Raw genomic sequence first — 16,363 nt, forward strand, 5'->3', positions numbered from 1 at the left:
TGACAAGATTAAAGACATACCATGCAGAATATTTAACGGAGAACAGAATCATTGTGTAATAACGTGGAAGACAAATCCTACTTGTGCCACTAAGAGAACATAATCCAGCCCTGGTAAGAGAATTAACGAAATTTAACAGGATCTCCAATTGCCCAACTGGATATCTCAGATATACAAGTTTTCTCCAGAGCTTTTTCCACCACATAAGCAGACCTATATATCAGTTTAAAAGTAGACAACAGAATATAACTTCGCATGCAGATGACACCGGAAGCACTTTCCCAGCATAGCATTGCTTTAGTGGAAGAGAGCAGGAATATACAGCTCCAATAGGTAGCTCTTTCTCATGACCATTTTAATAATAACAGAAAATCGATGCCACTTACCACCATGGACGATCTCTAACCAGCTTTTTCCCCACATTGTCATTATCACCCGTATAAACAACTTGCCATCCTTTCTTGGGATCATCCAAAATCTGTTCCATATAAATAGACACTCCAACTCACAAATCAAATTATACAAAACAAGCTTTGTAAGATCAACTGCCAGGCCTACAATACTCCTTCGCTTGTGAACCTGCAGTTTAAATCTCATAGCGAAGTATAGTTCATTGCAACATCAAATGGCATAGCTCTTATAGCACTCAGAAGGTTTACTTTCGTGCAACCCTTCCCCACAGATTTGCTCAATGTAGGGGACTTCAAATGTGACTGCTTTTCTGCAGAATGCACAAAAGTGGGCTCAAGATTCAAGTTCTTAGTTGAATGAGATGTTATTAGAGTGTCAACATCCTCTTCATTTGCTGCTTGAGATTCCTCATTCAACAAAAAACCAAAGAGTCTGCAACCACTTCTACTGGCAGGAAGCAACTCTTGATTACCCTTTAATGCTGCCTGGCTTGTTGCAGCAGAAACATACTTGGTGTTCAATTGATTATTTTCTTGAAATTTATCTATTGAAGACTTGCCTCCCAGTCCTTCCATGGTATGATGACATGAGGGTGATGTTACTTTCCAACCTGATGTTTGAGAACCATCAAACAATCTACAGTAGTTACCCTCCTCCCCTTTCTGATTGTTGAAGCCATATGCAGTGTGAGAGTTTTGAATGCTTGCCTGTTGGAACATCAGAACAGAAGATGGAGAAGAAACTTGCACAGCCGATGTGGATGGTTGGACATGATTACTGAAGCCTTGGATAAGTGAAGTCCACCCACTTCCAGAACTTGATATGTGAACCCCATCGTTCCCAAACCCCCCACTTCCATGACCTAGACTGGCTCTTCCATATGGTGGTTTTGGAAATATTTCTTGACCTTGCAAGACCTTATGGAATCCAATAGATTCACCAAAGCCTATGCCTATAAATGGAATATCTGAATTTCCATGTGGGACTCTTCTGCCACTCCCTATAGCAGCCATCCCTGAACTGTTTGAACCAGGAAAGCATCTCCTTGATTCCGATGGATGATGATTCTGTACATCAAGACCATCACAAGGAGTAGTGAAACCGAAAATTTCTTGACCTTGCAAGACCTTCTGGAACCTTAAAGATTCCCCAAAGTCTGAAAATCCTGTCCCATCTGTAAGAAGATTGATTCATGAGAAAAAAAAAATAAGTTTTACTAAAAAAAAAAGGAAAAAACAGAATGATTCCTGCAAAAAATCATCTTATTGGACTTCTTTAGCAAAAACATACTAGGGACTGGAAAATCTGGCATGGCTGAAGGCAGAGTCATCCTGGTTCTCTTTGAACCAGGTGCAGACAAACTGCTTGAAGCTGAAACTGAGCCAGATGGCTCAATCTCCCATGGAGAAACTCGATTGTGTCGATTTGTCTCAACAACATTGTCCCACCTCACCTGCAGCATTGAACCATACAAGCTATAACGAGGCTTAAGAATTTGTGGAACTTAAGACATGTTACAAGTCAAAACAAGATGCAAACAGTTGAGAAGGTAATTATTTGAGTACAGACATATTAAAAGAGAAGTACTGCGTTCAGCAACTTCCTTTTTGTGAAATATGGACACTTAGGTTTGGACAAGGGCAAAAACAATGGAATACAAGGTCAATTGCATTAAAAATCAGATAAATAACCAAAATCAGAGTAGGTCATGATAGGGACAAAGGAAACAACAGATTGGATAGAGTAGGTCTTTGATAGAGGAGTTTCTAAACTGCACTGGTCTTAAGACTGCACCCTTGATTGAAAAATGAGGTAGAGAGGTTGACAACAATGAAGAAAGACTTCATTGCAAACAATGATAGGAAAGTACCTGATTTCTTCTGGAAAGTGCAAGGCTAAAATGCAGTTTAAATAACAATCGTCTTGGTAAAAAGAGCCTTAGCAAATGCTTCAAAACATAAAACTCAATAACTAGCAGATAGGGAGAGAAAGGAGGGGGAATCCAACTGACTATAAGCTACAGTTAACCGTTAACGTGGTGAGCAGAATATCACACATAACTCAAGTTTCAGGCAAATGGACCCCAGCACAAGGCAAAAGGAAGTCATATGTCTGCATGCATGAAAAAGGCAATATAATATTTGGAGATCATATTTTGCTTCATTATATAGGAAAATATGGGGGCATACCAATAGGGATCTCCATTTTGAACCAGGCCACCTAACAGGATCTATATCACTAATCCCAGCTATCAACCCAGTGTATCTGCAACCAAAAGACAAATATATAATGCATAAATAAACTTACTTTAACTGCATTTAATTTGAATGACCTGCAAGAAATAGAACATGCATACCTTCTCTCTGCTGCATCTTCAGTTTCAAACCTCATTTTGATCTTCATTCCAACAGAGAATGGCTGATCGAAGCTCTTGAGGAATTTGCAGAGAGAAATTATAAACTCAGACTGGGTTGCCCTGTAAAGGACAAAACTGAAGTTCAGATGGTTTGACACACTAATAGGAGAACACCAAGTAAACACTAGAATCATGTAATTAGCACTCTATACAAGCAATGCACAAAGTTTACTTGTATAATTTGTATTGCAATAGAGTATCACATTGTCCAGCCAATTATAATAAAACTGACAAAAATTGCTTCTATACTGAGAAGAAAGGATCAAGGGAAGGTGAGTCAACATGACTGAAGAAAATGCAAGATGAAGTGACAACGTATCTCTAGTTGAATAGTGAAATCGGTAATCAGAATTCAAAGAAGTGGATGAAACACTCCCCACCATCTAAAATCTTTAATATAAATGCTTTTTATTTTTGTATGAGGAACAAACCTTTGATGTAAATGTTACTCATATATTTTCCACTTGATGATGCCAAATGGATCTAGGTTTGGTCCACACCTCAACTATCAAACCTTAAAGATCACCCCAACTGGAAGGGTGCTCTTGTCAAATCAAAAACAACAAAGCATGTGCACCACACTATAAGATATCCTCTTCTGACGTGTACATCTCAAGGATGAAAGGAACACTAGCCAGTGCATATATGACAATATGTAACTGACCAAAGCATGTTAAATGGCCAAATAAGAACAAGCTGATCAATTCACAAGAAACTATGTAATCCACACTTTGTAGTACCAGGTTGAGTATCAACTACTTAGAATTGAAGTAAAGATGAAAGAACAAAAGCATTCTAGTTTTTCAAAAAAAGAAAAGAAAAAAGATCTGAAAGAAAATGGCTGCTAGTTTAGAGCCAAGAAGTAATGCAAGAGCTGTACTTGGGAAAGGAACAGTCAGTATAGAGAATAGTTTGTAAGGTCATCATAGGAGATAATGACAAACATAATCCAGATGAATAAGAAGGTTGGAGGACAATTAACAGAATGGCTGTGAAACAAGATGCGAGGCAAAAAGAATCTTTTTCTGAACCATCATGAATTAAGAGAAATGAAACACAAGAAACAAAAGACATGGCTCTCTTTCCAAATGCATTTCAAAAAAACTGATAGGTTCAGATGATATAAAACTTTGTTATTTACACATTACCAACAAAATATGATTCAGTAGGATCATGAAACCAAGCATTGAAGCATTCAATTAACATTACCTAGCCAAGAATGCTAAGCTATCTCAAACAGCAACATGTTAGATTATTGACCTTTTAATATTGACATCATTCTGCTGCAGTTCTTGGGCCTTAATGATAAGGCGCTTTGATATTGACATCAAACCAACTACAGTGCATTTCGAATATTTGATGCACATTAAACCAATATTTCAACAAATCAAAGATGTCACATGGTCTATTTACTATTTATTGGTTCATGTTTCACAAGGTGTACTTACCATTAAAGACTTTAACAACGTTAGAGGTTCAACTATGATGTGTTGCTTTATCGCTGGTTCAAAATTTTTGCTTCACGGTAGTTCATGTACCGTAGATTTTTATTAAATTTAATATTTTATCATTATATACATTTATCATAACACATAAGTTAAAAGTAATTAGTTTTTTTAACTTTTTCTAATTTTTTGGTCATTTTATGCACCATAAGACAAATGTAGATTATATCTGAATCTGATCCAAGTCCAACATATTGGATTTCGAATTCACAGATTTGATAACCGATCAAATAGGTTTGTAGCTCAACCCAATCCATTACAGCCCTAGTGAGAAGGTTTGAATTATTAGATGATTCAATTTTATAATTGCATGTATTAATGCAAATTTAGAATACAAAGGTTGAATGTATGGAGGTGATATTCAATTTTTTAATTACCACCTAGGCCTAGCCATCATCATATTAAATTAAACTATAGTTTAGCTTATTTCTAAATTGTAATGTACTTTCTATCCAATGTTGCTTCATTATGCATATTAAACCTTGTTTCCAAAACTTCTTTTGTCCAAGTGCCCTTCCCCACACTAAATATATGAAGAACATACATTAAAAAATATTTATCAGAAAAAATCAAATATACATTAAAAAAATGTCAACTTACTTTCAAGGCTTAGATCATCATATAACACTTCTATAAGCAGTAACCACCTGCTGCTACGAGGATTTGGTCCTCTGTCTTGATGCATGGGGCATCTTATAGACTACATATTGCTCAGTCCATACAATATAACAAATAAGACACAATGAATACAATCATATGGAGATAATCCCATTGGGTTTCACAAGAACAGTACTAAGACAAATTGCCATATCAAAATTTAGTAAAACAATGTTGTGACAGTGGGGTAGTTTTGGAAAATGTGAATGACTCGGAAATGAACAAAAAATTTCTTTAAATATAGTATCACTTTTTATATAGTGTCTAACTTCATAGTCTCACATCTCCATTCCAAGCATAAAGATTTTCATCAACAAATAATATTCTTCAATAAGAAAACAAATCTAATCATACCTCGGATTATAGTAAACGTGGAAGACACTCTTTGAGGATACAGCATTAGCCACAGCTACTAGAGTGCCACCATTCATGTTCTGACTACAGAGAACTGGAAAAGGAATGCTCCCTTTAACTTGAGCAGCCCTCCGGATTCCCAATCTCAATTCCCCATTGTCACCCCTGGTGAAAAATTAAATGTTATTACCTTCACAAACCAATATAGACTTCCCAAGTTCAGATGTTCACACCTAAGAAAGAGCACAGCATCCCCAGAGACGAGCTTCTTCCTATTGACAAATGCGCTCCATCCAGTTGTGAGCAAATGCCTCCGTGGCTGACCTGCATACAGAATAGAGAATGAGGCAGAAGAGGCTTAAAAAAAATTAATTTCCAAAATATGCAAGATGCTGAAACTCGGCTACATAGATCACTCTCAACATAACCAAACTACAGAGGCGAGTATTGGCCGAAAGACAGAAGGGAACTGAATGAAATTAAATGAAAAAAAAATTAAAAGAATTTTCATGTCTACCATCATACCCCTGTATATGTGGCGAAACTTCCACTCCACCCCATGTAAATCTTTCGCTATAAGCTCCTGGGAAGGTCTCTGTTGCTTATAGTCCTGAAATAGAGAGCTAATAAAAACCCCAGAAAGAGAAGTGGTTGTTTAAATTGTATAGGTTTGATTGGAGGAATTTCTCCAAGTATCAATCAATGGATTGCAGATGTACTACTTTGGTGCATCTAAAGCACTAAGCGACTTGGCGGGAAAACACTAACAGTATTACCAGAGGCGAAAAGCAGTCTTCAGCAGCTCGTCGAGGAACAGAGAAGCCTCCATGAGTACTCGTATCAGAAGCCGTCAGGGTCTTACAGAACATGTGAGGCGTTGTCGGTTTGGCCGCAACTTCAATTTCCTCTTCTTCGTCATCAGCTTCCATGCCTCCTCTGCGTAATTTCTGCTCAATCTGTTTTTCACACAACAATTCAATTAAAAAAAAAAACACACGACCAAAGGAAAAAGGAAGCAAAAGAAGAGCTGCAGAGAAAACCAAGAAGAGTGCAAAAGTAAAGCTTTCGCAATTAAAAAGAATTCAAAATCTCGGAAACGTAAAGGGAAAACGCAGACAAGAAGGAATACTAAGATCGAAGCTCCCACAAGGACTCCAAAACACAAGCAAATGAGAAAAGAAAATAGAGGATATATTTAGTAGGAGAGATTTAAACTCAAACAAAAGCACAGAGGATTTGAAGAAATAAAAATAACGTTAAAACGCAAGGGAAAAAAACTACCTCAATTTCCGGAACCAGAGAGACCTGTGCGTAAACTTCGTCGGTGGCCATTTCCGCCTGCAATTGAAGAATTAAAGTTTTGGAAAGATTATCCAAAGAAAACCTTCATAAACAAAGCTAAGTTCAGTTCAAAAACCCTAAAAAGTTAGCACATTTACAGTTCAACTTTCAAGGTTTTTTTTAGTTTTTTTGGTTAACACTGACGTGAAGCTTGACGTCGACGACCCGGCAAAAGACATGAGGCGGAAGATCAAAAACCGTAGTCGGGAATTCCGAAATATGCTCCAGGTGCCCCTGCGGCAGGTACACGACAACACTCCCTTTCTTTGGCAACGATATAAGCGGCCCCGCACAAGCATGCCAGAGCTCCAAACACATCGCACCCCCCGCCGCCGACGGCAACGAAGACGACGAGCACAGTGAAGCGGACGCTGGGGAAGCCGAAGCCGAAACCGACGCCGACGAAGACGACGGCGACGAGAGCGAAGCAGGTCCACACTCGACCACCGCCGAAGCATCGTCGTCATCGTCGGTGACGGTGTTGAGATCAATTACACCTCCCATCAAAATCAGAAAAAAACCCTACAAATCAAGCGAAAGTAAACCAGAGAAGCTTTGAAGTAGTACAGGTAGTGATGGTGGTGGTGGGGTTGTGGGGAGAGTGAAGGATAAGCAGTGATGTCTGCATCTGCATTGCAGCTTAACCTGCGCACCACCCTACTCAATGTTCTCTAAAGGAGTCTGATGGGTCAAAACTCTAAAAGAGACCCGCCTCGCCATGCGCCCGTACTCCTCCTGAGTCCTGATCCTCTTTTTATTTTTTTAATTTATTTATTTTATTAAATAATTTCAGATATTAATTAAAATTAATTCACACTAGCAACGAAAATTGAAAAAAAAATTAAAATAAAAATAAAACTATTATTTTTTTTATTTTTATCTATAATAATCTATCTGGATATTCTCTCTCTCCTCATCCTTATTTCTCCTTTTCTTTTGCTTGCATTGCAATTGCAAGTTTGCAACTGCAGCTGGAGGACTGTCTGTAGCTGCTGCACTGCCGCTGCTGCTCCTCTGCTGTGGCTCTGCTTTTTTGTCTGTCAGTGTTGTAATTAAAAAACCCACAAAGACGTTATATTGCTGATTAAAGCAATAAATAAAATATTAAGAGAATAGTGAATAAACCTCCGTTGTCCTGAGACTCCCATTGTTTCTGGGACCGACTTCATTGGACACTTCCCTCCCTATTGTTTCTACTGAATTACTATTTTACCCCAATTCACCGTTGTCCTGGTGTACAGTGCATGGACCACTAAATAAAGCCCAGCCCATTTGATCAGACTCGCGTATTGGATGAATGTACGAAAGATTAGATGGGTGAAGGTAAAGAAAGGAGATAGGACACACACCCACAGTGTCACAGCCACCAAAAAAGGTGGACGTCTTTGTCAAGCCCATCAAATTAATTGCATGGAGCCCAAGAGAAGGAGGAGACCGTGGGTGTGCGTGTGTCCTCTGATCCTCTCTCCCACAACCCAACAATCAAACATAAACCCGTAAACCACCCGGCCCACCCAACTAACCCGAGTCCCAAAAGTGGGTCAGTGAGATGATATTTGGAGCTTTTAAAAAGGGGTTAAAATATATAGATAGGCCCCTTTTTATCTCCTCTCCTGTCCTCTCTTCTTCTTGGCCTCTGTTTTTTTTTTTTCTTCTTCTCTTTTTCCTCTTTTGCTTCCCTTCCTGCCTTGCTCCTTCCTTCCCCACCCACCCCACTCTATGTTTATTTATTTACTTTTATTACTATCTCTCACTTGTCAGTTTTCAGTTACCCTTTAAGGAAATCTGTAAAGGCATATCTATGTTATTTTACTCTTTTTACCTTATTCTTTCTTATTTATTGAATTTATTTATTGGCCATTAAAACATATCTTATGGTCTATATCCTTTCCTCTATCTGCATGTATGAATTGATGTGGGTTGAGTATTGCCCTTTATTGGTAAACATTTAATTTCCAAGGCATCTCATTGATGGTAAATTTGATGGCTATTGGGTCTAAAAATAGGGAATTCTAATGCTCCAGGAATCTGATGGCTAACAACTTTCCTTTGTGAATTTGGGAAAGTTGTTTAACCGGGCTGAGCACCCTTATGTTGAAGTTGAATCAGAACATTAATTGGTTAACTGATAATTGATTACTGTTGTTATTTATATAAAATAAATCAAAGTGATTGTAGGCCCTGTAGTTTGGTAAGGTTGTTGAAGGGAAGTTTTTTTTTTTTCTTTTTTTTTTTACTGTAAAGGGTATTCAGCTAGCTTGCCCTGATTGGAGAGAAAGCATTCCAATTTGTTTATTTATAGCAGTGGAGGTTAGTGATTAGTGGGTTAATTGGTTGAAGATTAATTTTAAATTCTGGTTTGTTATATATCAATAGTCAAAAACTTTTACCAACTCAGAAAGGTGGAAGATTGTGAAGTCTTGTTTGCAGTGTCTTTACTAGCTAGAACTTTCACTGACCTAAATATGTTATTTTGTTAGTTGGATTTGGTGAAACCATAACTTGCTGATATTCATGGTTACAAGAAAACCCTAATCTACCATACTGGGTAGCATTTAAAGTGGCTAATTCACCTCCATCGCTCCAACCTGTTAGATGGACTGTAAGTTTTGACTCTTGGATATTAATGGGGATTTCAAATTCTGTATCCAACAGAACTGAAATTTCTGTAGCAAACATAGAACTATTACAAAAGTCTAGAGGTAGTAGATATCCTCAGAGCTTTTTGTTAGTAGATTTTGTTTCTTCTTATGCATTGTGAATTCCAAGTTCAGCCATGTACAAGAAGTCAGGTTGGGCCTTGATCTAAAGATGTCAATGAAATTACTGGGAAAAAAGAGAAAAAAAAAAAAAGGAAAAAGAAAAGAACAGAATAGGGGGATTTCTGTCTTGGGTTGACCTTATTGGTAAGAAAATAACTCTTAAAAGCCTAATTTATTCCATATGAAAGAAGAAATAAAAAGAAATTGAATAGCATGATTAGGGATGAATGAAATGAATGGATTGCTCATGCTGGGCCTTACATTTTCTTCCCTAATGTGAAGAACGTGGAGACATGAAAAATAGGTGAGAAACCATTCTGCTTTATCAAATAAGTCTTAACTACAATGATGTCCTCAATCAAGTTTTCTTTTTCTTTACGGTGGTGTCTTTTCATCCACCCATGTTTTTTAACAAATATAATCCATTAATTTTGTCTCTTATTCTGATGTTTAATCTCTGTACCTCATTTATCTTCTGTCCCTGCTTCACATTCTTGTTGATATAATGCCAAATTTCAAAAAGATACGGCTTCACGCACAACCAAGCACTAGTTGCTGCTGTAATTATAATTGTTTTTTTTTCGATAAATTCTATAATTATAATTCAAAATACCCTTTTGGTCATTCCACCCCTATATTTAGTATATTTTAATTCAAATTTATATGCATAATTAATTGACATTATATTGGGGTAACCTTTTAAGTTTTAATAGAAAACCCAAATTACAGATTCTTAGACATAAAATAATAAACAAAGTGCAATTATTAGCAAAGCTTAGATTTTCATGGGCAGTTTGAAGTGACAGTATATATAGAGAGAGAGAGAGAGGACATTTTGGTTAGAATTGCAATTCTCAGTGAGGGACCCTTTCCTTACCAAACAAATAAAAAAGGAGGAGGGTCCCTCATTTGAGGAGACATCTTTTTAACCTTTCTATTCGGCTGAGAGGGAGATCAGACAAACCTATAGGTCTCGAGTATGGAGTGAACATGTGAGTGAATTTCCATAGCACAAATGATTTTTTTTATTTTTATTTTTTTCATTTTTCCAGGCCAATCATAGAGCTAGAGAGTAAGGAAGTGAATAGGGTGGATGTGGAACTAGACATTCCCTTGGTTTATGCAGCCTAGGTTAATTCCCTTTACATGACTGAAATAGCTAGTCTACTAATTAGTGGATTTATGCGGTTTGTCTGGGAATCATTTTTCCCTTTAAATGATGATATAATTCTGTTGTTATATATGGATGTTAGCTTCCTATTGAAGAAAATAAATCCTCCTCAAAACTGATAAAACTGGGTAAAATTGTATTCAACTCTTTTTCTTCATTTCATTTCCTTCTTCTTCTTCTTTATCTTCATCATCTTCTTCATCTTTATCTTCCATCTGAAATGGGTGCACGGTATTGTAAATTCTGTCACTATAACACTTTGACAATATAGTATTTATGGCTCTGCATATCACAACTTCTATCTTCTGTACGTATTACTCTATTTACTTCTTGGGCAAGGATGGTTTAACTTTATCTCTCCCACATGCTCCAAAATTGAAAATCAGTTGAAGGGGGAATATTGATTTCCTCTGGTTGTGTCATGGTAAAAAGGGGTGTTGTCCCACAAGTTTGATGATTTAAATAACCCATTTTCAGTTTTGTATAGCTTGCTCTTTAAAGAGGTGGGATGAGGTTATTCAAGAAGTGGAGCCCATTTTGTCTCTGATATCCTTGTGCTTTAATTGGGGTTTCTATTTTACTAACTCTACTGCAGCACCCTAAAAAATAGACAGACAACAATCTTGATCTTCTCTTTTAGTCCACCTAATAAGAAACCTATACAATTATATCTGTTCGGTTACAGTTTTATTTTGACAATTGACGATTTGACGAAATTCTTAACAAAAAAAAGTATGGAATTTTGAAATAATTAAGTGGGTATTAATCCCCCCACCCCCAACCTAACTTTGATCTTTAGACCAAAAATTCAGAGCTATCATAAGTCGAGTTCTCAATGATGGTTCATTAAAGTACCGATATACCTCTATATGTTGGGAGAGGTGTATCGGTATTTTAACCGAGGTGTATCGGGCTCAAATATACAATATGATACACCCCGTATGATATTCAACGTATTATCTTGAACGTTGTTCTCAGTTCAACGATAGTATTTTTCAACTTTTCGAGTTTTCACCAAATGTAACTTTCAGGTTTTCCATGTGAGGCCCACCTTACACCTGAAGACACTATGGGGGCATTCTTTTGTTGGATTTTGAGAGGGGGGAAAGTCGATCAATGGGTTCATTGATCAAGAATACCATATTCATTTTTCAGATTTATGTAGGGATCGGATTTTCCTCCCCTAGGTGGGTAAATAACTTTCCCACCTAGGAGAAAAGTTGTTAACACCTGAATGGGACAAAAATGACCTTCTAATAATGGATTTTTATGACTAAAATGGCCATTAAATTATTTACCTGAGAAATAAAAGAACATGGATAAATGCACTTACCCACAGATAAGTAACTTACTGAAAAGCGAAGAGGGTCTATATGGGAAAGCCTCACTTAAATGTTCTAACTTTGTGCATGATAATATCAGAAAATTAAATTGTCTCTTAACTATTTATAATCTAATTTCATAATTTAAAACTTAATTTACATACTGCTGATTATTATATTATTGCATTTCCAACTGTTTGTATTTATACACCTCTTTTTTATATAAAAAAAAAATGAATTAGGCACACCAAGAAAAAAAGTACAAAAATAATTAGTTTGAGGATATCCTAAAAACCATATGTATGCAATGAATCCAGCTTATCGTTTATGGACATGTCAATATTTAGTACCTTCTACCTTTATCTTTTGTCATGCATGTGAAATGCATGAAGAGGTGACATCGTTCATACCTTAAAGAGATTACATCAATCACATTTTGGATATGAATTATTGATGCTAGGAAAGAAATTATATCTTGGGTGGTTTTCTTTGTAGACAACAATATGCTTCAACGGCTAGGGTGGTAATTTTTTCTTTTTATTTTTTTTTTTATTTCTTATTCATGCTAGCAATTTCAATGGGTGGTTTCATGGTACAACTTAGAAAATCAAGCTTTGGACTTTGGATAATCCATTGTATCAATTTAAATGGATTGGGTCTTTAAGCCCTTCTGAACCACCTAATCTCTCTCTCACACACACAAATGTAAAGAAAGTAAACAATGACAAAAATGCTATGAAGCCTTGGCAAAATGTTAGATTATTGAATATTACAATTCACTTGATGCAACCCAAACTTAGATTATCTAAAAAAAATCAGAAGAAATACTATTTAAATAATAATGATAATAATAACAACGAGGGCCGAAGGGTGCCCGTACTCAATACGGACGAATAATTGGGAGAATAAAAAAAAAAGGAAAAAATTGCGGTACTAGGATTAAAATCCCGGTCTCGAAAAATTATATCGAAGATGTTATATCTTTTTATCCTGTCCCTACAAAATCTTTCACTCTTATATAAAATATTGATATCAATGCACCATTATCCAATAATTTTGAACTTCCTCCTTTTGTCTGGACAAGTAGCTTGGTCTGGAATGTCCATGTCCATTAATCTAAAATCATAAATAACAAAACCAATAGCTTACATTCTAATGTAGCAGCATCATCCTGCCTAAAGCTAAAATTAAAACATTGGTCTGGAATGTATAGTTCAAACATACTTGTAGCACATGGAACTCATGTCATTATATATGTCATGAACTAAAATTATTCAGCCTAAAGCTAAAACCTGGGTCGAGATTAACTGATTTATGAATTTAAGACATACAAAATCATATTTTATTGGCTCAAGACAAACCCACAAACCCAAACCACGAACTCAAAATGGAAATCACAAGTATACATTTGTCCTACAATAGTAGATTAGGAGATAATTTTGATCATTCCAACGAACTCAAAATCTAGGATTTTGAATGACCCAAAAGTGGATTTTCGTAACTATGACCCATGTGTGGATCCATATACCAATATATACTGATGGAGGGTGATTTGGCCCGATTTTGTAGTTCAGGTATACGTGGGCGTGACCTTACTCAAACAGTGACTCAGCATGATAGAGCAACGAACGTGAGCACAACTCGGAGGGAAAATCCTACCGAGTTCAGCATGGCAACTCGTATCAGGTACCTCTCAGGAGCCACGTGAGCGCCAGCTAGGAGTGACTAGATTGCGCTACACCATTTGGCGCCGTCTGTGGGAAACGCTTCAAAAGGCCTTTCTCTCTAAACCTTCTCAGTTCTTATCTTCCTCGAAACAATCCAACGCTCATGGCTTCCTCTAGCAATGTCGGATGAAGCACGAAAATGGACAACTCCAGGGAACGACCCCAGCTTCCTACTGTCTGTATCGGATAGTTCACCATCCCCCTCTCTGCGAACGGAATCTCCAGCTTGAATGTGCCTCTCACAATGGCACCTGTCGTCGCCCCACTCCCTGCTACAGTCAGAGCGATGTTCACCAAACCTTCGGTTGTGCCCCCAGCGGCCAGCCCAAACCAACTGGAAGACTTGATGCAGTGCATGTGGGCCATGCAGGCCCAAATGCAACAGTTCCAACAACTTCAACTCTATCAACAACACGTACTGCACCAGGTCTCCCAGTATCAGTATCAGCAGCAGTTTCCCCAGTTGCCTCAACCTCAACTTCAGCAACAGCAATTCCTGCCTCGGCACCCAGCCTCGCAGCAAGCTAAGTCTCGCCGCCAAGACAAGCACCCCTCAGGCCAAGGAGAGGTCCCCCAAAACCTCCCAAAAAACCAGGCCTCCCCCGCAGCAGACGAGAGAGACTGGCTACCCCAATCTCACCGCGGGTGGACAGGTTAGGAGGACCCCAGCTCGCCAGGTCTACGTTATCTCAGCAGTCGAAGTCTGAAACCCCGTTCCTTGAGAACCGATTTGAGGTCCTGGAAACAGATTCCAAGTAGGACCCCTCTATCCGTAGCCATCACCAGTAGACCGGGCTACTTCCTGCACAAACCATTCCGGACAGCGCAGAGGCGAGCAGCACGAACGCCGAGCATACCAAGAAGCAGAGACGCTGCCGCCGAGCTCGCCGATCTGTCACCCGCAATTTGCCTGAGCTCATGGGCAAAGAAAAGGTAAGCTCGGTTCCATCCCCCTATCTTCCGAACTCCTAGCAGTCCCGATGCCCAACGACTTCAAGCTACCCCCTCTTGACAAGTATGACGAGTCGTTTGACCCAATTGATCACGTAGATGCCTTTCAGTCACAGATGCACCTGGCACGAGCTAGTGAGTCGTGCATGTGCGTGGCCTTCTCCACTACTTTTAGGGGAGCAGCCCGTGCGTGGTACCGGAACTTGGCACCCGGGTCGATGAGAAGTTGGGTGTAGTTTGCACAAACCTTCACGTCCCACTACGTTACCAGCAAGCGGTGTCCGCAAACTGAAGAAAGTCTCCTCAACATAGTATAGAGAGAGGGAGAATCCACCTGAAGCTATATCAAGCAGTTCAACGATGCCTGTATGCAGATACCGCGCCTGGACCCCATCGTACGCCTTGTAGCAGCTAAGAAGGGCGTGACACAAAAAGAGTTTAAATGGCACATGGTCATCAACCAACCAGCGACCATAACCGAGTTCCTGAAACTTGCGAACAGGTTCATAGCCACCAAAGAGGAGATCAACCAAAAGGGCGAGGGCATGCCCGAAAAAAGAAAGAGGGAAGGAGAGCCCTCCAATCAATTAGACAGCCGAAAGAAAAAGGACACAGCTCGAGGGGCAAGGCCAAGTCAGTTATTCCAACCTCCTGTAGCGGACCGAGCCGATTACACACCATTGAACGCGAAGCGGGCTAAAATCCTGATGGCGATCAAGGACGCCCTGTATGTGAAGTGGCCACCCCATCTTAGGGGGAAATCCAAAGATCACAGTCACAGTACCGAGAGTTGTAAGAACCTCCGCTATGAGATAGAGGAGCTCATCCGTCGCGGATATCTAAGAAACTTTGTACAAAATAATAATAATAGTAGTAAAACAGGTCGACAAGGGGAGCATGGTAAGGATGCTCCCGAGTCTAGTAGCAGGTAGGCCGAACAACCGCAGAGGCAGCCTCCGGAGGAGAGGCCAGTCCAGGGAACCATCCACATGATAGTGGGAGATTCTATCGTCGCGGGTTGCACTTCAGCAGTAGCTCGGACTTTGGTTCGTGAAGCCACCCGGGAGGAGCAGAACCCCCCAAAGCGGCCGAGGATAGAAGAACCAATTTTCTTCACAGAAGATGATACGCGAGGAGTCCACTACCCCCACGACGACGTGTTCATAATAAAGCTAAGAATCAACGACTTTGAGGTCAGGCGTGTACTCGTCGACTCAGGCAGCTCAACCGACATCCTCTTCAAAGCTGCGTTTGACAAGCTCCAGTTGCAGAGAAGCGACGTGAATCCCATAGACACTCCTTTGGTAGGCTTCAACGGAGAAGAAGTCTGGCCCCTTGGGAAAATAATTGTACCTGTGGAAGTTGGCACATGGCCTTGTGTGGTCAGATTCAAGCACGACTTCTTGGTGGTCGCGACCCCCTCCCCCTACAATGCCATAGTAGGTCGACCGATCACCCATGTCCTACGAGCGGTGGTCTCCACTTATCATTTGGCTATGAAGTTCCCAACCGACTTCGGTGTGGGAGTAGCACGGGTCGACCAGCTCGAGTCTTGTAAGTGCTACGTCACCGCCCTGAAGGGAAAAACCAAGGTAGCCGATGACCTCGAGCTGGAGCGGCCTATGGAGCAAGGCGAAGAATGAGCCACACCAATAGAAGAAACAATCACAGTTCCGACCTCAACAGCAGACCCAGCTCGAACGCTTCAGATCGACGCTTCCATCCAGGAACCTTTACGATCAGAAC

At 39.4% G+C, this 16,363-nt stretch overlaps 1 protein-coding gene across 1 annotated transcript; it reads right to left on the reverse strand.

The window, feature by feature from the left end:
• Positions 1-7,711, reverse strand: LOC148876021 (auxin response factor 3-like). The gene is made up of 10 exons (XM_088965917.1): positions 6,829-7,711; positions 6,625-6,681; positions 6,120-6,299; positions 5,869-5,953; positions 5,577-5,667; positions 5,344-5,508; positions 2,768-2,887; positions 2,601-2,676; positions 1,702-1,864; positions 1-1,585 (listed from the first exon to the last, which is right to left on the reverse strand). The coding sequence occupies exons 1-10, from the start codon at positions 7,186-7,188 to the stop codon at positions 594-596; spliced, it is 2,289 nt and encodes a 762-aa protein (XP_088822043.1). The 5' UTR covers positions 7,189-7,711; the 3' UTR covers positions 1-593.
• Positions 7,712-16,363: the final 8,652 nt, after the last annotated feature.

This window comes from Nelumbo lutea, chromosome 1 (assembly GCF_056320005.1).
Source record: "Nelumbo lutea isolate HS-2025 chromosome 1, American lotus-T2T, whole genome shotgun sequence".
Classification (NCBI taxonomy): Eukaryota; Viridiplantae; Streptophyta; class Magnoliopsida; order Proteales; family Nelumbonaceae; genus Nelumbo; species Nelumbo lutea.

Excerpts from the sequence above, each read along its gene's own strand:
- LOC148876021 (XM_088965917.1), bottom strand. The coding sequence starts at position 7,188 with ATGGGAGGTGTAATTGATCTCAACACCGTCACCGACGATGACGACGAT. Across the intron at positions 5,954-6,119 it reads AAGACTGCTTTTCGCCTCTG|GACTATAAGCAACAGAGACC; the intron begins GTAATACTGTTA and ends TCTCTATTTCAG. Across the intron at positions 2,888-5,343 it reads CACGTTTACTATAATCCGAG|GGCAACCCAGTCTGAGTTTA; the intron begins GTATGATTAGAT and ends TGTCCTTTACAG.